General features: G+C 39.1%; 1 protein-coding gene across 7 annotated transcripts in view; it reads right to left on the minus strand.

Annotated features, from left to right (window-relative positions):
- Positions 1 to 22,827, minus strand: part of znf407 (zinc finger protein 407) — a 232,131-nt gene that overhangs the window by 111,705 nt on the left and 97,599 nt on the right. For all 7 annotated transcript variants that reach the window (XM_061819993.1, XM_061819990.1, XM_061819991.1 and 4 more), the window contains one exon: positions 5,768 to 5,842. In XM_061819993.1, coding sequence (XP_061675977.1) covers positions 5,768 to 5,842 — 75 coding nt within the window. The remainder of the gene's footprint in view (positions 1 to 5,767; positions 5,843 to 22,827) is intronic.

The raw sequence follows: 22,827 nt of genomic DNA on the forward strand, positions 1-22,827 counted from the left end.
GAGAAGGAAATTTGCATGTAACTACTATTTAAATTGTCTTGGACTCTAAATCCATCCATCGATTTTATGTACTGCCTATCCTCATTGGGGTTGCAGTGAGCTGGAGCATATCCAACCTTACTATGGGCAAGAGGTTGCCAGCCAATCGCAGGGAGCATACTGTAGACACAACAGGCTGTTCTCACACATATGCATATCTAAAATTTAAACGCTTAAGTTACATTAAGATGCATGCTTTCAAAATGCAATAGGAAGACGGATAACCCAGAGAAAAACCACACAAGCACAGGGAGAAAATGCAAAGCCCATGCTCAAATTGGAAATCCAAACTTCGAAACTATGACATAGTCTAGTACAGGGGTGCTCAGCCTTTATTACCCCAAGATCTACTTTTCAAGCAGATGCTCCCAAAAAGTTTCAAGGTTAATGTTATGTTGCCTCCTATATTTAAAATACAGAATTAGCTTTTTGTGCACTGCGTTGTAAGTGCTTTCATCCTGGATCAGGCTGTGTCAAGGTGGAATTTTAAAATTACGCACCATCTCAACTTGCACTTTCTACTTTGGCTTCAGACCATACTTTTCGCACTCGAAAAACACAAAATATTGTCCAGTTTCACCACTTTTTCTTTGATTATTCACATACTCTGACAGTCATTAAATATTAAAACAACAGCATTGCTTTTTTTCTCCATTATTATTGAGGGTAAACATAAGCAGCATGTCTAGCTCATCTTTGCTCTACGTTGCCCAGACTGTGTTGCTAACTAAAGCACCGGTAGTGGGCACTGTCATTATATAACGCATTGATAGGCTGCGAAAGTACTGTAACATTTGTAATTATGAGTGTACGTCTTGAAGAGCGGAGGGGGGCGTTGTAAAGTAAAGGAAAAAGAGTGTGTGGCGGAGCAGCGGTGGTTGTTAGAGAAAGTTAAGTGTGCTGCCTACAAGAAACTAGTGGCTTTGTTTTTTCATTTTTTACAGTACATATGTGAAGTGTGCCATTGGATGTAGCAACCAGTCATCCCTCATTCATTGAATCACATTGCAAAATCCCACAAACTGAATAGGTGTACAGTATGTTATATTTTCAATTTGCATTGGATTTTTTTTTTTGCGCACAACGCAGAATGTCTGTGCGAAGAGACTGCATCAGTGGTGTGCAATTGTGCATGCACGCAGCTTAGAGAACATTGGCTGACGGTGGTTTTTTTTTTTTTCGGCATGCCATCACGCGATCGACCATAACTGCGATCAACACATTGAGCACCCCTGATCTAAGAGATTTGCAAATGAATTTTTTACTGTGTCCCCTGAACTCTAAATTGTGAAATGTAAGCCTATGCTTAATTTGTCATGTTTCTTCTTTTGCACCCTTACTCAGTCATCATTCCACTCACCTCCTATATGGCCTCTCATTTTTTTCTCGTAACGGGGGATGAAAATGTATACTGCTCAAAATATCCCAATACTTGATTGGATTCTCCAAATGGTTCTGGTAAACAGAGCCATGTGTCACCTTATGGTTAACCATGCCATCCTTCTATACCACTTTTTCTTTGACTAACAAATATCCCTTTAAATGTGATCTAAAAATATAATGTGAACAGAGGCCATAGAGATGTTGATGAAACTGCCTCTCTGACGCTGTCCCATGGTCATCCATCTCTCCACTGTCTGCCATCCAGCACAGTATGTGTCAGTGGCTTCCCCCTAAAACCATCCTCATCGCCTCTCAACTCAACGCTTCACTGGTCTCCAGTTACTTGCTCAGATACCACCTTACACACAGATACGTTCCCTCACACCATCTTAATATACAGTTACGGGGTTTCAAAACTAGTACAGCCATCAATCATCAACCTAACAGTCACAATAAAATGCTCATATACACACACACTTACACAAATCGCCAAACACATCCACACACACTCAATACACACCTACTGCCCATCCTCTAAATTCATTGTCATACACCCCGTTTTTCTATTGGTAATTTTTCTTCGAAATACGGCTACATTTATTCTTTTACATTTAGCCAAATTTGCTCCACTTAATAATGCCTCCCCAGTGACCTTGTTATAATTAAGATGTGCAGTGTTGGAAACATGATGATTAATTAATAATGACATAAAAACTGTCTGCAGGACTGTTGGAAAAATGATGACATCCAGTCATTTAAAGTTTTTTTTTTTTTAAATGAACCTGGTGACTTCATTTCTTCATTTACACATAAAAAGGGATCTGTCCCTGTGCATCCATATGCTGTGCACATGTGCATGACAGAGTGAAAAGAAACAAGATCTCAATAAGGTGAAATATTTTCAATATACTATAATACTAAACAAAGTACAAATGTGTCCAAGGTGGTTTAAGTATGCCATAAACAAGAGCTTGTATCTTGCCTCAGTTTGCTAACACTTATGTTATGCCTTGATTTTAATATTTTAATTAATTAATTACAATTTTAATAGTTTAAAAGAGTTACCACCCCTTTTTGATCCGGCATTTTATCATGGTGGAGGGGTTTGTGTGTCCCAAGCAACCGAGAAACTGTCTGGGGGTTCACGCCTTTGGTAGGATCACCCACGGTCCAGGTGAGGGGCCAGACCAAGCACGACTCCATAAACTCCAATGATGAATACAAAAATTGGATCTAGGTTTCCCTTGCTCAGATGCAGGTCACAGGGCCCCCCTGTGGGAGAGGCCACAGGGGTCAGGTGCAGGGTGAGCTGGGCGGAGGCCAAAGGCAGACACTTTTGGCATTCTGATCCCCAGCTACAGAACCTGGCTGTATGGATGTGTAATGCCAACTCTATAGCAAGATAGGAGCCCGAGCTGGTGCGTGAGGTCAAGAAGTTCCGACTACATATAGTTGGGCTTGCCTCCACACACGGTTTGAGCTCTGGTACCAGTCCTCTTGAGAGGGGATAGACTCTCCTCCATTCTAGAGTTGCCCGTGATGGGAAGCACAGAGCAGGTGTGGGTATATTTATTGTCCCGTGACTCGGCACCTGTACATTGTGTTTCTCTCCAGTGGACAAGAAGGGAGCCTCCCTCTGCCTTGGGTCCTTTTTGGTGCAATGGCACAAACAACAGTTCAACGTACCCACCCTTTTTGCAGTTCTTAGAGGAAGTGCTAGAGACCGCTCCCGCTGGAGATCCATCGTTCTACTGGGGGACTTCAATGCTAACGTATGCAATGACAGTAAGACCTGTGTGACTAGGAAGCCACCCCACCGTGATCAGAACATGGGCGATGTTCTATTATTGGAACTCTGGGCTCATCATGAATTGTCCATAAAAAACACCATGTTCAAGCATAAGGGTGTCCACACGATCATTTGGCATCAAAACACCCAAGGTTGGAGCTTGGTAATCGACTGTGGTTGTGTCAACGGACTTGAAACTGCATGACTTGGGCAGTCGGGTCCTCTGTCCTCGGCTCCGATGGTGGGGAAGATGGCCCTTCGACCTGCCAGGCCCAAATATATTAAGAGGGTCTGCTGGGAACGTCTGCCAGAATCCCCTGTCAGATAGAGTTTCAACTCCCACCTCCGAAATAATTTTGATCATCTTCTGGGGTGGACGGGGACATTGAGTTTGAGTAGATCATGTTCTGGGCCTCCATTCCTGAGCTGCAGACCGGAGCTGTGATCATAACGTGGCCGGTGCCTGTTGCGCCAATAATCCTTGAACATGTTATAAGACACCAATGATGAGGGATGCTGTCAAGCTAAAGAAGGAGTCCGAGCAGTCATTTTTGGCCAATGGGACTCCTGAGGCAGCTGATGAGTACCAGCAGACCAAGCAGAATACAGCTCTGGTGCTTGCTGAAGCAAAATTCCGAGCATGGGAGAAGTTCGTTGAGGCCATGGAGAAAGACTTCCAAACGGCTTTGAGGAAATTCAAGTCCACCCTCCGATGTCTCAGATGGGGGAAGCAGTGCACTGTCAACACTGTGTATGATGAGGATAGGGTGCTGCTGACTTTGACTGATGATGATGCATGGGTGGTTGTAGCCTAATTTACGTTTGCTGACAAATTCTATTTAAATAATTTCTTCATTCAACGAGTATGGTGGCAAACAGCTTTAGGTGTTGCTTGTTAAATTGAACTCATTTTTCTCAAATTTGTGGTTAGTCACACTGACTTTGTGATTTAACAAGGTTTTCACACAGGGTCAGAAAGATTTGGATTTTTTTTGTGCCTTAATAAATTGAATTGTCATTTGAAAAGAAATACTTTAATACAAATACTTTTTCACGGGACTCTATTTACAATACTTACAAATGGCTTCTCCGGGCACAAGTTCATTTGAGATGGACTGACACAAAATGTAAATCTGTCTTCTTCTTCTTTCCCTTTCCTCTTGTCCATTTAGGGATCGCCACAGCTCATCATCTTTTCCACCTAATCCTATCTCCTGCATCCTCCTCTCGAACACCCATGGACCTCATGTCTTCCCTCACAATATCCATCAACCTTCTCTTTGGTCTTCCTCTCGCTCGTTGGCCTGAGAGCGCCATCCTCAGCACCCTTCTACCAATATGCTCACTCTCTCACCTCTGGACTTGCCCAAACCATCGAAGTCTGCTCTCTCAAACCGTTTTGTCCAAAACATGCTACTTTGGCTGTCCCTCAAATGAGATCATTTCGAATCCTATCCAATTTGGTCACTCCTAGTGAGAACCTCAACATCTTCAGCTTCCTGTTGTCTCTTCTGTACCAGTGTCTGATATGTCATAGTTACAAATTCTTCTAGGAAATCATGGAGGTTGTGTCCGACAGGTCAAAGAGGAAAAGGACCATTCGACCAAAGGACCATTGATAGCGCAAAGTTCAAACGTTAGCTTCTGCGGAAGGTACATTATGGGTTTTGGAGCAACATTTGCTACAATGCAAATAACATCCTGTAGTTTTCAATTAATCAATCAATCAATCAATCATCAATCAATCAATCAATCAATCAATCAATCAACAATACAGTGCCAAGCCATATTCTACATGTTTTACAGCAATTTGGCTTTGTAGTAAAATAGTTTGAGAGTGAGACTGTCAGAGCAGGAGTCCACAGTTGTCTCTCATTGAAAATATTTGGTGCATTACAAAACACAAACTATGACAACGGAGACCCTAGACTCTTGGGCAGATGAAGATATACAGTACATCAAGCAATAACACAAAATAAATTCACCCACCAAGCTTCAACAATGAGTGTCCTTACATCTCAAACATTCAGCCTCCCAGTCCCAGCTTTTTTGGAAAAACAACAAAAACATTTTTTTTTAGTTTGAACATTAAATATCTTGTCTTTGTGGTGTAGTTAATTGAAAATAGGTTGAAAATAATTTTCATATTATTGGAATTCAGGTTTTGTTGTAGAACACACTACGGAAGCCTGTATAATACAAACTAGATTACACTTTGAAATATTAACACCACCACCAAGTTGTTCTATAAATTGCTGGTCACCCGAGTCCATCAAAGGGTGTAATTTTAGCTACTCTGAATGGTGAAAAATTGTTTGATGTTATACATCCACAAATGAGTACTAGAGTTCTTAGTCTTTGGCATGTTTTCAGCAATTACCTTAAAAAAATTATTTATTCAGAAGCAAATATTGGAATTTAATATATAGCCTCTATAACTGAAGAAGTATAGCAAATGGTATGATAATGGGGGAACCAGATTATGTCTGACGGGCAAAAAAAGAGTAAGAAGGAGACCAGAATGTCTGTGGAAATAAAATGGGTCGCAAACTTTACCTCTCCTTACGTTGCCCAATTCCATGTTTGCCAAGTAGGTGGGTGCTGAGGTGTTTCTTCATCACAAAGGCCCACCTATATAAAAAAACAACCAAACAACAAAGAATCAGAATGCAAATCATCTTTATTAGGCACGTACCATGCCTTGTGAAAGTATTCGGCCCCCTTGAACTTTTCAACCTTTTGCCACATTTCAGGTTTCAAACATAAAGATATAAAATTATTATTTTTTTGTCAAGAATCAACAACAAGTGGGACACAATTGTGAAGAGAAACAAAATTTATTGGATATTTTAAACTTAAAAAAAATAAAAACCTGAAAAGTGGGGCATGCAATATTATTCGGCCCCTTGCATTAATACTTTGTAGCACCACTTTTTGCTGCAATTATAATTGCAAGGTGCTTGGGGTTATGTTAGTTTTGCACATCGAGAGACTGCAATTCTTCCTTGCAAAACAGCTTGAGCTCAGTGAGGTTGGATGGAGAGAGTTTGTGAACAGCAGTCTTCAGCTCTGCCCACAGATTCTCTATTGGATTCAGGTCTGGACTTTGATTTGGCCTTTCTGACACCTTGATACATTTATTTGTGAACAATTCCATTGTAGATACGGTTTTATGTTTTGGATCATTGTCCTGTAGGAAGATAAATCTCCATCCCAGTCTCAGGTCTTTTGCAGACTCCAACAGGTTTCCTTCCGGGATGGTCCTGTATTTGACTCCATTCATCTTCCAAACAATTTTAACCATCTTCCCTGTCCCTGCTGAAGAAAATCAGGCCCAAACCATGAGGCTGCCACTACCAAGTTTTCCTCCGTCTTCCCGATCAACCGATACTGCTATTTCTTCATCAGATGAGGATAAATCCGAGAAATCAACACTGAGCATAAATGGTGTCCCATGTAATCAAGCCTTTGTTGCGGCACGTAACACGTCACATCTGCGCACGTAAGTCATGTGACTCGCGAAAATGGCAGCGCCCCTGAAAATTCGTAATTGTCGATAAAAATCTTCTCAAAACACTATTAAATGAGAGAGAATTTAACATCACATTGTCAAAATAGAGTACATATTACATGACCTATTGGATACATTGTTAATGCAAACCAGTGGATTTCCCCTTTAAACTGCCAGTTGTAGTGGACATATAGACATACTCAATGAGCAAGAAAAAATTCTGTGCTGCCTGCACCAAAGTCAGGTGTGTACCACTACACCATCAGTGAATTCTCTTTTAACTTTTTTTTTTTACCACATTTGCATATTAACGGGAAAGAATTCTTCACAAAAGCATGCACCCAAAATGCCCATGTGTCTGGAGTAGATCAAGCAGCATGCTCACAAAGTTAAAAAAATAAAAACAACTAAAACAAGGAGTAGCAATAGCAACCACCATGTTCTGACTTTTCCTTTGTTTTATTTTTTGTGTGTCTCCTGAATAGCACATGAAAACATAATGAATGGATGTCAGGACTAAATACTCAGACATATGAGCTGCTTCCACATTGTTTTCATCCCCTGGCCTTTTCATTTAGCACCATCACTTCCAATTATTTTGGAACAGTGAGACAATGACCACATCTAAGAAATGAGAAGGGAACTACTGTACATGAAAGAGAGCAAGGGACAATCATGTGGTTGAAACTGTCACTGCAGAAACTCAGGTCCTCCATTACAACGCTCTATCCAGTTCCTTTCACTTTCCCCTATTCTGACTTAATCATTATTATATTTTTTTTCCCTGGCGGCGCAGTGTTTTGCTACCAAAAGTCAGTCTATGAAGAAGCAAAAGCATAATTATTTCACCATTTATGTTGCCATGTTAGATTGAACCGACTAAACAACATTTGAACAGATGCGCACGTTCACTCTCTCATACACGCACATACAAAAGACAACACACACACAGCTGTGTCGCCCCAACATGGGCCATCATCATTGCTCTTGAGGCAAATGCTAATTAACATATAAATAGTCAAAATTATTCCAATGTTCTGCCTTATTATAATCACTCTACATTTATTCAAGCCTTTTTTAATCCAATCCATCGAAAATGATGCCTGTAAGTCAGTTTGCGTGAGACTTTTATACTCCCTACAAGAACACGACATATACTCAAAAACTCAAAATACTCAATTTATGGCCACCTGAACAACCTTTGATTTATGGTTTCATACAGTGGATATAAAATGTCTGCACACCCGTTTTTAAATGGTAGGTTTTTGTGACATAAATAAATGTTGTAATGTTTGATTTCCAAGGCAGGGTTTGTAAGATGTGTACTATTGAAGAGTTCAGACGCAAAAGCAGATATATCAATTTTTGTTGTTTTTGTAGATTATCAGATTTTTATATTCTATAAATCGTTCTCATATATATTATATAAATGAAAGAAAGTATATTTAATTGTACTTTACCGGGATTCAAATTAAAATGTCAAGAATTTCAAAAAAGCATTATCATGAAACAGGTGAAGCCAAAAGTTTTCATACACTATGTAAAAACAAACATTTGATTTTTTTGCCTCATTGTTTGAAATCAAATCAGACTAGCCTGTTTCATGTCAATCAGGATCACCAAAAAGTTCATTTAATTCTGTTGTATGCCACAATAATGAGAGAGACAATTTCTTAGAGATTTGTACACAATTTTCTTCTAGGTCTAAAGTTTTGAACTCAAAAAAGTACTACACGTATATCCTTTAAGAACGTAGGGAAGCCCAGATGATGACGTCATGGTTTTGGAAGCTCCTGACTGGTTAACTGACAACTTGTGAGTTAATTGACGGCTCGCTCTGGAATGTATTTAAGGCTACACCTCAAACACTGCTTCCTTGTTTGAAATCATGGGAAAATCAAATGAAACAAAACGTCCAAGAAATCAGGAAAAGGCACGTTTAGCTCAACAAGTCTGGCTCATCCTTGGGTCCAATTTCCAAATGTTTGAAGGTGCTACACTTGTTCAAAACAATTCTATTATTAATTAATTAGACACCCTGTATATACAGTGGTACTTTGACATACAAGTAACTTTACATGCGAGTTTTCTGAGATACAAACTGCTGCCGGGACAAACTTTGCTTTGTCTTGCGAGCCAGGATTTGCCGTATGAATGACGGCCGGGAGATTGTCTCACCCACTATTATTAAAATGCTGAAATGCACAGGTTCCTCTCATCTTTTCGAGCTCCACTCAAGTCTTTCCATGTGGCAACCTCAGCTCGGTAGCATCTCTGTGTACAGGCGAATTTTCAGACATTTTCAACCGTGCGGGCCAAGAAAGCAATTGCTAAAGAAAATGTTGAGAACCTGAACAGGTTGATGCTGATGGAATTAAAATGAAAATTAAATAATAGAAAAACATGTACAGGGTGTACAAGTGAGTGACTTGGCAAAGAGTTATGACCATCTTACTTCAACCATATGCAATGCCCTCAGTAAAGGGCAAAGAAGAAAAGTGTCACCACTGGGTTTTAGTCGCTTTTTATTCAACCCTTCAGCAGCACACTCTGCACAGCCACACGCTCTCCAGCCTAGTCTACTTTACGCTGCCCCCATCACCACTCTTAAAGGGATAAACTCCATTTCATTATGCTAAACTCTAAACTTCTATTCGAAACTCTATTTCAATATGTACGATTCTCAAGCAGAAGGAATCCATCAAGTCAATATCGCCAACCAAGGGGGGTGAAAATGATTTTGAAGCTACAGAGCTGAGGTGGAGATGACAACAGAATGACAGATGCAACAAATAAGAGGTGTGGAGTGAGATTAGTTCGGATGAGGAGACAGAGGAGGTTATCTTTACTACCGAGATAAAGGAAGTGTTGGGAATGTGGGAGAAAGCTTCTGACTTTGTGGTGAAGAAACATCCAGAAAAACTTGCAACTGGTCATACATGAGTGCTATTTAATGATACGTCCCTTACACGTTTCAGAAACAGTACACGTTTCAGAAACAGTCCAAAAGAGGCACAAACAAAGCTCCTTGGACAGGTATTTTTTGAAAGGGCCAGCTGTTGACACGGAAGAATGTGTTTCAAAAAGGGCCAAAGTCGGGGAAGAGAAAAGACCCCAAGATAATTAAGCAAAACTGAAAAAAAAAATCTGTAGCAATTACGTTAATTCAAGTTCATTAATTTTACATCAACATTAAGCTAAGCACTAAGTAGGTAAGTGAAATGATACAAATTAAGTTCAGCAAAAGTGAAAGAAAAACAAGCTTGTTCCAATTAAGTTCAGAGACAGAGTGTAAAGAAGAGACTGAGCGAAAGTAACTGAGAAACCACCTCCTCCACAAACATCCTCGATCTGCCTTCTCCACCCTCAACCTCCACCAGTATCATCTGTTACCAAAAGTCATCTCATATCCATGGTAAATACACTTCATAAAAAGCAGTTCCTTTCTTTCTATTTTCTTTTATGCTTAATACAATATAATATTTGTTATTTAAAAATACACTTTTCTTATTTAAAGATGTCAAAAATAAAAAAAATGGGGTTACATTTTGGGGCTGGAACAGATTAATGGGATTTACATTCATTTCAATAAGGAAATCTGCCTTGACATAAGAGTGACTTGAGGTAAAAGCTCAGTCACAGGATGAATTAAACATATAAACTTATAACTCAAGGCACTATTGTGTGTGTGTATATATTAATCCATCCATCTGATTTCTGAGCCGCTTATCCTTACAAGTGCAGCAGGAGTGATGGAGACAATCCAAGCTTTCATCAGGAAGGAGACATGGTACACCCTGAACTGGGTGCCAGCCAACTAAAGGGGACATGTAGACAGACAACAGTCGCGCTCACAATCACACCTAGTGGCAATTTGAAGTCTCCAATTAATGCATGTTTGAGGAGTGTGGGAGGAAACTGGAGTGCCCAGAGAAAACCTACACAGGCCACAGGCATGGGGAGAACATGCAAACCCCGCACAGGCAGGGCCTGGATTTGAACCCCAGTCCTCAGAACTGTGAGGCCACTGCTTTACAGCTCTATACAATATATATATATATATATATATATATATATATATATATATATATTATATATATATATATATATATATATATATATATATATATGGGTGTGTGTGTGTATCTTATTCTTCTTTTCCTTTCGGCTTGTCCCATATACATTCAAACACACACACGCAGATGCACGCAAAAGGGTGGTGTGCAGAGATTTTGGATCTGCTGTTTTAATGAAATAGCATGATTAATATTTTTTAGAGCAGGTGCTGTTGATGCATCAATAAAATCGGGAGAAAAGCAATGCCCTAGGAACATTAATGCTGTGTGTTTGTGTGTAATGTGCTTGTTTAAGTTGTGTTTAGAGGAGAAGAGAAAAAAGAGCTTGCAAACATCTCTGTTAATTATGTATTACAGCTGTCCTTCATAAACGTAATTACAGAGTGCTGAAAGGCAAGAGGGGCAATCTACATATTCACATGAAAGACAAGTCATATGCAAAATATGATTTTAATTAGCAGTGCTTGATAGCGAGGGGTACAAATCAAACTGGCATGTTGTGGCATTCTCATCTTTGCCATTTTTTGTCGTAGATTTATCTCAGAATACTGCATGTAAGATGTGTAATGCCCTGAGGGTGCTCCTCACACAAACTACACAAAGACAGATGTTGTTTGAAAACACAAATGCATAATAAGAATATGCACAAGATCCACACAGCAAAGCAACAATTTCATTCTCAGCAAATGGTTGAATCACAAATAAATTGTCACAATTGTCACTCCATGGGTTTCGCGAATATACATAAAATTCTTTTTTGATACTGTTAATAGCCAGTGCAGGGTGCATCGAAAGGAACACTGATCGAGATGCAGACAAATGTATATCTTAAGTATCCAATTAAACATACTTTACATACAAATGCATAACCATATTAAAGACCACTTATCCTTGCTTTTTTTGTGTGTGCAGATTCTCTGCCATTCAGGTCAAGGCGTTATGGCCCCGTCACACCCTGACGTTGTGGTCAGCGTTCTATAGCGTTGGTAGTCGCCCATGGTCGCCAGGATAGTGCCAGAAGAGCGTTGTTTGAACGCTAGTGAACGTCAATGATCGCTGGGAAACGGCAGAGAACGCCAGTCCGGAAAAAAAGTTTTGAACATGCACAAAAGTTCTCACCGAGACCAGCGTTCATCAATGTTTAATTTCAAACGCTGCAGAACGTTCAAGAATGTTCGTGGAACGTTTTACTAAGGTTCGCCGAGCGTTGCACACGTTTGCCTATCATTAGTCCGTCGTAACTCGAGCTTTACTTGGTTGTTACTTAATCGTTTACTTTGCAGTGAACGACTCACTGGCGACCTGTCAACGACCACTGAACAATTCCCTAGCGCACACAGCGTGTAACTAAAGTCAAACGAACGTCCTTTGGCGTCCATTGAGCGTCATTCGTGCGTTTCCCGAACGTCCACGCATATGGGTATATAAACCGATGCTTTGCATTCTTACTTGAAGTCCGCACCCCACCTTTTTTTCGTCTAGGCGGCATGATGCTGACTGTTCAAATACACAAGAACAACTGAAGTGAGTATGAAATTTCCAACGTTTTCGTTCCCGTTCCACTGTAAAAATTACACGCCAGCAAAACGCTATTCTGTCGTTATTCGCCCATTTAGTCACACGCTCAACACGCTCGTCTAACATTGACAAATCGCTCATCACGCGCCAGTGACACGTTAGTACACGCTAATGGTTTTTAGGGGTATCTTATTTGGTAGGTGTTACACGCTTCTCGTGCGTTAGACACAGGTCAGTCACGCGTTAGACAAACGTTGGTCACACGCCAGTTGTGTCATCCTCATTTGAGAACGCTGAAAAATAGAACGATTGAAATGTTCAGAGAACGTTGACCAGAACGTCATGGTGTGACGGGCCATTAGCTTGTTGTCCTGCTGCCTTGGGCTGCATCATCAACCTGAACCATCAGCCTTGATGGTTATTGTAACAAAGGGATACTTTAAACATGCCATTCTTTCTTATCAATTCTTTTCCCCCCGTGAAAAGAGCTAATAAGGTTGTGCCAATCCCCTTAGGGAGTCTCATAATATCCATAGCAGATGTGGAAAAAAAGAAAAGAAAAAGAAAGACAGAGGCCGTGGTGTTTCACGTTCGACTTTCCCTTCAGACTAATCGCCGCGCTACAGCTCGTTAGGTCCGTGACGTGCCGGAGCTTTACCGATAAGCATGGGAGACACGGCTCAATTACCCACACTTCCAATCTTTTGCTCTCTTTTCCCTCCCACCGGCTGACGATGAAGAGATAACGTGTCAATATTTGATACAAACAACTTCATTTGACTAATGGTGTTCCTCGATAGGCCCATCTACAAGTCTGGAAGCAATGTAAGATCTAAGAAAAGGTCAGAAGAAGCCCTTGGCTTAGACAAATTGTTGTCTAACCCCTAATCTCCACCAATTTACTCTTGAGTGCACCGTATAAGGTATGCCACAGTCGAGGTCACAATGATGAAATAGATTAATATACCAATTTATTTTTAGGAAGTGGACACTAGTTTTGCTTTTCATGACTTCAAGCAAAATTTCAGAATTACTGTATGTCGGAAAACAACATCCTGATAGTGATGAACATATGGCTAGACTTAGGGTTCTTTCTTTTACCTACTCTAACTTTTACTTGAGTTAGTCCATACTGGGAGATTTTGTTTTGGTTTGCATATGCCATGGTGGATTTAACGTGTGGAATCACTATTATTATTATTTTTTTTTGTTTTTTACTCATCTACCAGCAAGGCAAATTAGAGATAATGCTCCTTAAAATAGATGTCAAATGCTGAATGCAGATAAGGAAGTGAAGCAGCATAGCAAAGGGTCAGTTGTGAAGAGAAAAAAAAATTGAGATGTGCTTTACGTGACAAGTTGTATGTAATGTCTATGTGACCGACAGACTTTAGCTACTCAAACTAAGGATGGGGATCAACAGTTGATTTAATCTGATAATCTCTCTCTTTAAACTTTTATATATTTTTTTCTAATAATATTGTTCTAAATTTGTATTGATTTTAATGTTAAGTGAAATGCAATGGCTGCTAAGAAATCACACAGATCTGTTTTACATGGCAAAACAAGTGACAGTCACATGTTGTAAAGCGTTTGTTCATGTTAAAGTCGTGTGGGTACAAACATTAGATGGTGCTGCTTCGGTGATGTGTATGACATCCAGATCTAAAAAGCTGGAAATAAAAGCTTGTCTCATATGTGTTTTCTGTGTACTGTAACCATGAAGAACTTGTCCCAACTGTTCCAATACTTTTAAAGGAGCGTGTAGACTAAATACTATGTAGATCAATCCTGAGCCACTCTGCCCATGAGAAATACATTTGTAGTTGACATACTCATGGACAAAAGGGCCATGAGTTTGTTTTCGTATGCCAGACTTATTCTACTAAATAAATTGGTGTAAAGACATTGAAAAATGTATCAAAGAGCAGCCAGAGAGAGGAACCACTCATTCCTCTCCCAGAAGATGCCAAACCTTGGCTTGAGAGCACACACCTGCCATGATAGAGAGAATAACATAGGATGATAGAATGAGATGTAGCATTTGGCTTAAGACTTTTGGAGGATAGGGACCAAACCCACAGAAAAATTGTGAAATGGTCTGTTAGGCCACAGCCTCCTGTGCCTGTCCTAATGATGGCTTCCACCTGCTGCTTTAATGTCACAGCTGGATCGCCCTCCATCCTTCACTGACTCAGACTGCCATCAGCAGCAGGTAGTTCCCCTCTGTACACTCCTCCCTCATTCTTGTTTTCCTTCATGTTGATCTTTTCCTGAAACGGCAAACTTTATCTGTAACACAATGTTTTACTACTATATGTGGCTTTATCTCTCTTTTACAGATTTTATCATCAATTCCATGTGCAGGTTGTTTTCCAGTTACCCTCCTCAGCTGTCCTGTCATTAGTTGTTCATAAAAGTCAGGCTCTGTAAGAATTAAACATGATATGTTTTTAATTTCAAACCAGAAAGTAAAATACCATCGGCCGGATAATAATTGACAAGATTCTAAAAAAAAAACCAACAATTGGGAACAAAGCATTCGCATATATCTCTAATTCATAATAATTCAGCAATCAGGACATTTTAGAGAAAAGTTACATGTCTGGAAAATGCAATACAGTGGTACCTCTACTTATGAAATAAATCTGTTCCCGAAGTCGTTTTCTAATGTGAATTTTTCGGAAGTAGAAGACCATTTTACATGTAAATGGCCTAATGTATTACAAGCCACCCCCAATTCAAAGTATATAATGTAAAGAATAATAATATTTATATATATGTATATATGTTCATTTATATTTGGCTTTGGGCAACAATGCGAACAGAACGGTGAGTGACAAGTAAAAGGAATCGTGGGGGATGGAGGACGAGGCAAACTTTGACAGCTGAGAGAAAACATACGTACAGACATACGCACGCACGCACACAATTTAATTCCACTAAAGTTTCTTGGAGCGCACGATGAAGAAAGATGAATAAACCTGCAAAAACACACAAAGGAAAAAGTTATACTTTTCAGTGTGCATTAGCTTGTGACAGCGTGTGACAATGCTTGGATAATTGAATGACAGTCGATTGTCCAAGGGTATCAAAAATCATCATTGGTAAAGATTGAAGTCCCTCCTGGCCAAAGGGATGCCAGGAAAATGTAGTGGTGATATCCAATGAGGGGAGCAGCTCTATCGCGCCAGACAAACCAAGATACAGGATGTCTATGTTCAGTGGAATTTGGGGAATGCAGTGCCCATTTTTTCTTTCATATCCTGAATATTCTCTGTAACTAGAGATAATATTTTTCCGAGTAGGCGTTTTTGTAACTGGGATTTTTCATTACTAGAGCTGTTCATATGTAGAGGTACCGCTGTATATCAATTTTACAAAATATTTTCCTTATGAAAGAATATGTTTTGCTCTTACAACAAGAACATGCTGTGGATTTCCTTGTAACGTAACTTTATAACTTAACCAACTAATTCAGTTTGGCAAACGGTACAACCAAACACAAGACATCATGGGTATACAGTAGCTAACTAATCTTCATTTGTTTTACACAACAGAGGCTATCTCAAGGGAATTTACATATGGAGCAGCTTGGCACTTCGAGAAGCACAATCCTCACAAATTAACACAAACCAACAAGGGTTATGTGTCACCAGATTCTGCATTCGGAAAAAATAGGACATAGTACTTCCTTCTGGTTTAGGTCACTAGGCAGACTGCTATCGCAGGAGACCGGGAAAAAGGACCAATAAATGATATACAAGCATTTAGGTTTTGTCTGAAGAGGCCAGCGATAAAGAAAATATTCAGGTTCAAGTACAAACCATCAGGTCATGAGGGATATGCCTGTAGTTATTGTAGAAGTAGTTATCAATGTCCACACAGCATTTTTTTTTGTTTTTTTAGTCTTTTACGGTTTGTCACAAAATTCTCCATAAGGCCTACTGTACCCCACATGAGCAACCACTTAGTTTATTCTTTTAAAAAAAACATGAATGAATGAAAAAGATGTGTTATATGTGTATTAAAATTGGGATAAACTTTGGCTACGTGATTCAGCGTGCTGCCATGTTGGATTGTTTATAACACTGCTTTAATGCCTATTGGATCAAACAAAGCTAACACGGCAGATAATCCACTTTGTACACATGAGAATGGCATGACAATATTTTTTGACAAATGTTTTTTTCAAACAAAAACAAAGCTAATTTTACAAGTAAATGGAAAGAAAGGATTTTTTTGCTCTTTTTAAACCATCTTCTAAAAGTGTAAACATTGGAGGTAAGTACATGTCTCATTTGAGAAGCATTGACAGGCAAGAGAATTGACAGAAGAAGAGAAAGTGACACTTGGCTGACAGCAAGCCTGCAGCGCTGAGATGCCAGACAAACATATAAACAGACAGGGACAAGAAGACAGAAGATAAGACATTTGTTGATCGACACAAACTGCCTCATGACAGCAGAACTCAAGAATAAGGACTCACAAGTCTGGATTCTACCAAGTTTAAAATCTAAAAGTTATATGTTTTACTGTGATTTTAATCATCTCCTGGAATTGATATGAGAATAAAGGCTCCCTTTTCATCTCTGAACAATCTTTATTTTGTTTTCTCAAAATTGGCGAACCAAAATTTAATATTTGGACTATGCTTCACTCTACGATTAAATTATTCAATTAAATGCCAGGATGACGGATAAACTGCAACAAATATAAACTGATGAGAAGACCAATGCCAAAACCAGTTTACAATGCTGTCACTTTGCTTGACGGAAGCAAGAGATGACTTTGCATCAATATTGCTCAGGCCCTTAAGAGATTCACTAATAGAGACATTGGAATCACGTAACACATACAGGGGAGGAAATAAATAAATAAAAGATCCAAATTGATTTTGTTTTCCTTCCTGCGCTTAAGCAAAGCTAGTGCTTGATCTACTCAAACAAGATATTCATTAAAAAAATAAAGTGTAAATGCGAGTGTTTCCTTGATGACTGATCAATGTCAAGGATCTGAATGAAACAGACATCATTTCTTGATGCTCCATTTTTGAGCGTGTATCTATGTGCATGTGCGTGTGTCCTCTACTCTAAGAGGAGGTACATTAAAATCTCACTTCGCTTCACCAAAGGAGTGTTTGGATCATCTGCTGAGGCAGGTGATGGAGCATGACGGAGTGATTGAGGCAAAGTTGTCATCGGTGGTGGCGACGCCCCATCGAGTTTCCAGCTCCAATGCACAGTTCCATTAAAGGATCATTTAGAGGCAGAGCAAGTTCTACCTGCATGTGTGCACTGTAAACCCTAATGTGAGATAAAACAAGACATTCCAAGCTACGGGAGTGGAAGGGCAAAAAAATCTCTCTCATTCTCTTTCTGTGTATATTTCTACATATTAGAAAAACAAAAACTCAGTTCCTTCCTCACAGCATATTCCCATTTTGACAAGAATAGCAATTGATTAAGTAATCTATTATTGAAGACCGTTGTGATGTGCCAATGGCAGATTTAGTGTTAATAAGCCCAAAGCTCGGAGCCATAGTAATGTTTAAGATGAGGCTACTCAACTTCATTATATTTTCAAATTAACTGCTTTGATTTGGTATTCAAATCTAACTTGAAAAATGCTGAAAAGAGAATAGCAGAGTCCTTTGTTTGAGATGAAAGGAGATGTGTATAATTATGAACAAGGTAGAGACATTCTTTTTGTTGTTAATTTATTATGACTTTCATTAGAGCAGGACCGAGGGTAGCACGTCTGCCTCACAGTGTAGAGATTCTGAGTTTGAATCTCGAATCAGGTAAAATGGCATCTCCACAGTATGCACAGCATCTCGCTAACAAACAGTTGATTTTTTATTTTACTACAGTGGGACTATGGAACCATAAACTTAGAGTTATTTGTGTTTCATAGATTTTTGTTTTTTTTGGTAAAATGGTTTTAAAGTGTTGGTTGTTAAGGGTGGTTAGCTGCTCTTGTTAATGCACCCCCAGTTTTCCGTTTTCCTTTCCAAACTCTCTGCAGAGCAGTTAAAGGTATGAAAAATGCATGTGCTTTTCCCCCTCTTCTTTCCACTGTGCTGTGTTAAATCATGAAAAGAGAAGTCCTGCTCATTATCTCTCCAAACAAAACTTCTCTTATCCCAAATAAATCACAGTTGTGCAGCGAAACTAACAGCCATGAAGGGATAAATTACAAAGCGCCACTGTGGCAGCATTGGTATTTTAAAAAGCTTGCTGCACATTCTCCATGATGTGCACTAATTTGTAATTCAGGTTTCCTTGTGTTTAAAGCGTACTCTCCGAGATTTGTATATTCTGGAATGCAGTGTTGCATCCAGTCAATACGTAATGTGATTGCAGAACTAAAAAATTTGCAAGATAAAATTCTTCAGCAATGCAATCCTTTTCAGCCCTGAAACAAATGTAACATTTGATCAGAGAGTGAGATAATTAAGGTAGCGACATAAAGGAGAACATTTTTGCAGACTTAAACTGCATGTTTTTTTGTTTTTTTTTTGGGGGGGTGATGATAATTACAAAGAATTATATAATATCTGAAACACGATGATTATGACCCTTGTGAGGATAACTGGCTTCGAAAATGTATGTATGTATGTATGGATGGATGGATGGATGGATGGATGATACAAGGTAACAGACTTCTTCTTCATGCAGTTTTTACACATTTCAACGACTGGTTGCTTGGTGAGCAACCCAAACCTCATACCCAATCTCTCATTGGCCGCCATTGGGCAGATTAAACTGCACTTGGGTCCTTTTAAAACAGTAAGCCTTCGCTTCTTATTTCTCCTGGGGATAAAAATCAACATTAGCCCAAAGACACCACTACTTAAAAGAAGGGAAGAAGAAAAATCAGACCCATTATTTATTCAGTCTGCTTACTGTACACACACTGTCTATCCTCTGAGAACAAATTAAATGAAAGAGTGGAAAAAAGGGAGAACATGATGGATGAGAGAAAATAAAAATATCAAAATAGAACTTTACATGAAACATAAAAATAAAATGTATTTAATCCATGGTACATGGTACAAGTCATTTGGAAGCTTGGTGTTCTAAAAGTCAAACTGCATGGTCATAGCCAAGTACATTTTTATATTTATATAGTTGAGTCTTATTACATTGATTATTCAAAAATAAACATTTCTGAATGTCTAAGCTCAGTTTCAGATTGTGTTTTGCCTCTGAAGAATGCATTTAAATAATTTAGATGTGTAATGAAAATATGTAAAGCCACAGAGCTGACTATAGGTGAAAAATGAAGCTATTGTGAGGCTGAGAGACGATGGAGTCACTGCATAGAGCAAATAGAAGTAACTGACATCAAACAAATAGACCAAGGAAAACAACAGCAGTTGACAACAAAAATTCTGAGCTCTTTAAAGGCCCGAAGCTATTAGTCCAATTAGCAACAAACTCCGAGGGGCACGAGTAAAGGTCCTATTATTTCACATATTCAAATATTACGGTATATCATGTTCAGCTAAATGAGGGAACAAAAAAAAAAAAAAGAGACACGTGTCAATATTAAGCAGTGCACCAACTCCAACCTTAGGAATATATTCAAACAAACAAACTTTTCTAATAGCTAATTATGTCCATAAAAACTGAACAATATTATATTTTTAAATCTATTTTTAATAAAGCTCTTGCAATAATAGAAAATAAGTACATTCAAAACAATATTATTTGCTCACAGGGAAAGCTTCTGAAATAGGTATGTAAAGTGTTTTCACATTTAGTTAATCCAATATAGATGATGAGTGTTGTGTTTAACTAGTGAACACTATATTAACCAGAGATATTGACTGTTACAAATACAGAAGAAAGCCCATGTTCTAAATGTTACATTCGAAACTGCTGGGAAAAAAAAAAAAACAAAACATTGCTAAACTAAATTTGAAAGGGGGTAAAAAGAGGATGACCTGTCTTCTCTTCAGGCACACACACACACACACACACACACACACACACACACACACACACACACACAACACACACACACACACACACACCACACACACACACACACACACACACACACACAGAAACACACAAAGAACATCTCTATCGCAGCTGCACTGCTAGTGGAGTCTGAGGCTAATGGACTACTATGAATCCATATCATCCCCCAATGGGATACAATAACATTTTACTCTGTTTACAACACGTACAAATGAAAATAAAATGAAAATTAAAATGAAGTTACCTCCAGAAAACGTGGAGCAAAAAAAAAAAAAAAAAATACAAACCACTGACTCAAACCTCACCGTTAAACTACATAAGTAAGAAGAGGAAGAGTTCAAAAGCTAGACATTTTAGGTAGATAGTATATAAATGGGACCTGTGAGTGGTCTCGCACATTTCATTCCATTGAGGTTTTACAAAAACATATTGAATCCATAAGCCATATGGGCTTTATATGGGCTTTATAAAGTAGGCATATGCATCTTTCCTGAGCCAGATAAGTGAAAGGCATGTCAGCCCTATTTGTCAACACTTTCAATATTGTATAACCCGTATGCCTCTTTGAAATGCAACTAAGGGACACTTTAGGACTTTACCACTGTGGTATTGATCTAATATTTTGTTATTACCTGAAATGATGTCCCTTACAACTCTTAGAACAAAAACTAGACGTGTGGATGTAAAATGTGGATGTTTATTGGGCAAGTATGAGATCAGTCTTTCTTGGTTGCTGTAAATAAAATATACTTTTTTTAAATCCAAGTGTGTTTTCTGAGCGGTTTAGTGAGATGCTCATCATGAGCAAACAATGGACTTTTGGGACATTAATCAATAGTACAACCTAGGAATACACACCACATTGTTAAAGCGCTGTTATAACTGCTGTTGCCTCCCACTCAAATTGAACATACTGTACTTCCATCTCTTTGAAAAGATGTGTGCATGCTCACTCACACACTTACAAAGGATGCCTTTGTTTAGGGATCGCTGTTGTTGTCTTGACACCCACCATCTGCCGCCCCAGTAACAGAAACAAGTGAAGAGGGGTATTAACAGGAAACTGTCCCCCTGATGTCCCCTTCCCCCACACGCACACTTTGGAAGATTTCATTCAAACACGTGCAGGCATCCCTCCCACTGCTGCTTGTCTCTAATGCTTATACAAGTTGAAGCATTTCTCTCCTACAACTTTTTTTATGTCCCCCAATCATTCTTAAAAGTCAAATATTAAACATGTACGTGTGCATTTGTGTAGGAATGACGTCATGGGTGCGAGCAGCCCTCAGTTATCATCGACAGACACTCGAATCACTGAGAACAACCACTCAAAAGTAAACAGAAATAAATAAGCAAATAAAGTATGTTATGTAGATGGGGTTGACAAATCCTCCATCTGGCCCTGTTCTACAATGCACCAACCATTCATCACCTCCATATGCAAAGCACCGTCTATGGTCCTTAGCATATTCACGTAATAATGAAGGCTTGCATGCAAATCACGACGACCTTTTCCTATTGGGTTTTTTTTTCCAACTCACATTTTTACAACCTTACATTAAGAGGAAGGGAGTGGAGAATAGTGGCTGTAATGGTTATTAGAGCAGAGGCTGAGTACTGTATGTGATGTGATCTAAACGCAGGGATTCCATAATTACGCTAATCTATTACAAGACGGAAGCTGTCAGAGCTCTTTATGGCATAGGACAGATTTTCACAGGGACTTTATTCATTAAAAGTGTCTTTGGTGTACAAACACAGTAACTGGACATTACAAAGGTATCAGAACCAGTGAGGCATTGGACACACAAACATAGAATTAAAGTTATGACGAGTCTAATATTTTAACATATTTTTGTCCTAAAACTGAATAAAGATTTTCAGTCAGCACTCCAGCTTGTTCTAATCAATGACTGTATAGACCAGCTGAAACTGATAATTAAATCCAACTCAACCGAAACCCAAAATATATTACATCAAATATTTTGCACGTAACTATGTACTTTATTTTTACTAAAAAAAAAAAAAAGGAAATCAAAGAAAGAAAAACCTTCACCTCTTCTTCACCATTGTGTCAGTAGTGACTAATAGGAGAGAGATGGGTGGCAAGCCGTTATTTTCTTGTCCCTTTGTGTCCACTAGGTGAGGTCGCACGGTGGTCCAAAGTTAGCCTTACATAGTATGACTTTGAACTTCACCGGATGAGGCATAAATATTGAAATATTGAAATGAAAGATGCGGCATATACAGAGGGGGTGAAATGAATGTGTGTGTGTGTGTGTTTGGGGTATGTGGAGGTAGAAAAGGATAAGATAGAGACAGGAAGAGACGATAGATGGGGTGGGGGGTGGTAGATGAGACAGGAGACCCACTGAGAGAAGAGACAAGGCCCTCACCCCTCTGCCAGGGTGTATTCTAGCAGGCCGACAGTTATGGATAGCAAACATTACTGCTGCTGGTAATTAAACGAAAAACTAATACTGTCTCTTGGATGAGGGGGCTTCATAGTGAGTATCCATT

This window comes from Syngnathoides biaculeatus, chromosome 5 (genome assembly GCF_019802595.1).
Source record: "Syngnathoides biaculeatus isolate LvHL_M chromosome 5, ASM1980259v1, whole genome shotgun sequence".
NCBI lineage: Eukaryota > Metazoa > Chordata > Actinopteri > Syngnathiformes > Syngnathidae > Syngnathoides > Syngnathoides biaculeatus.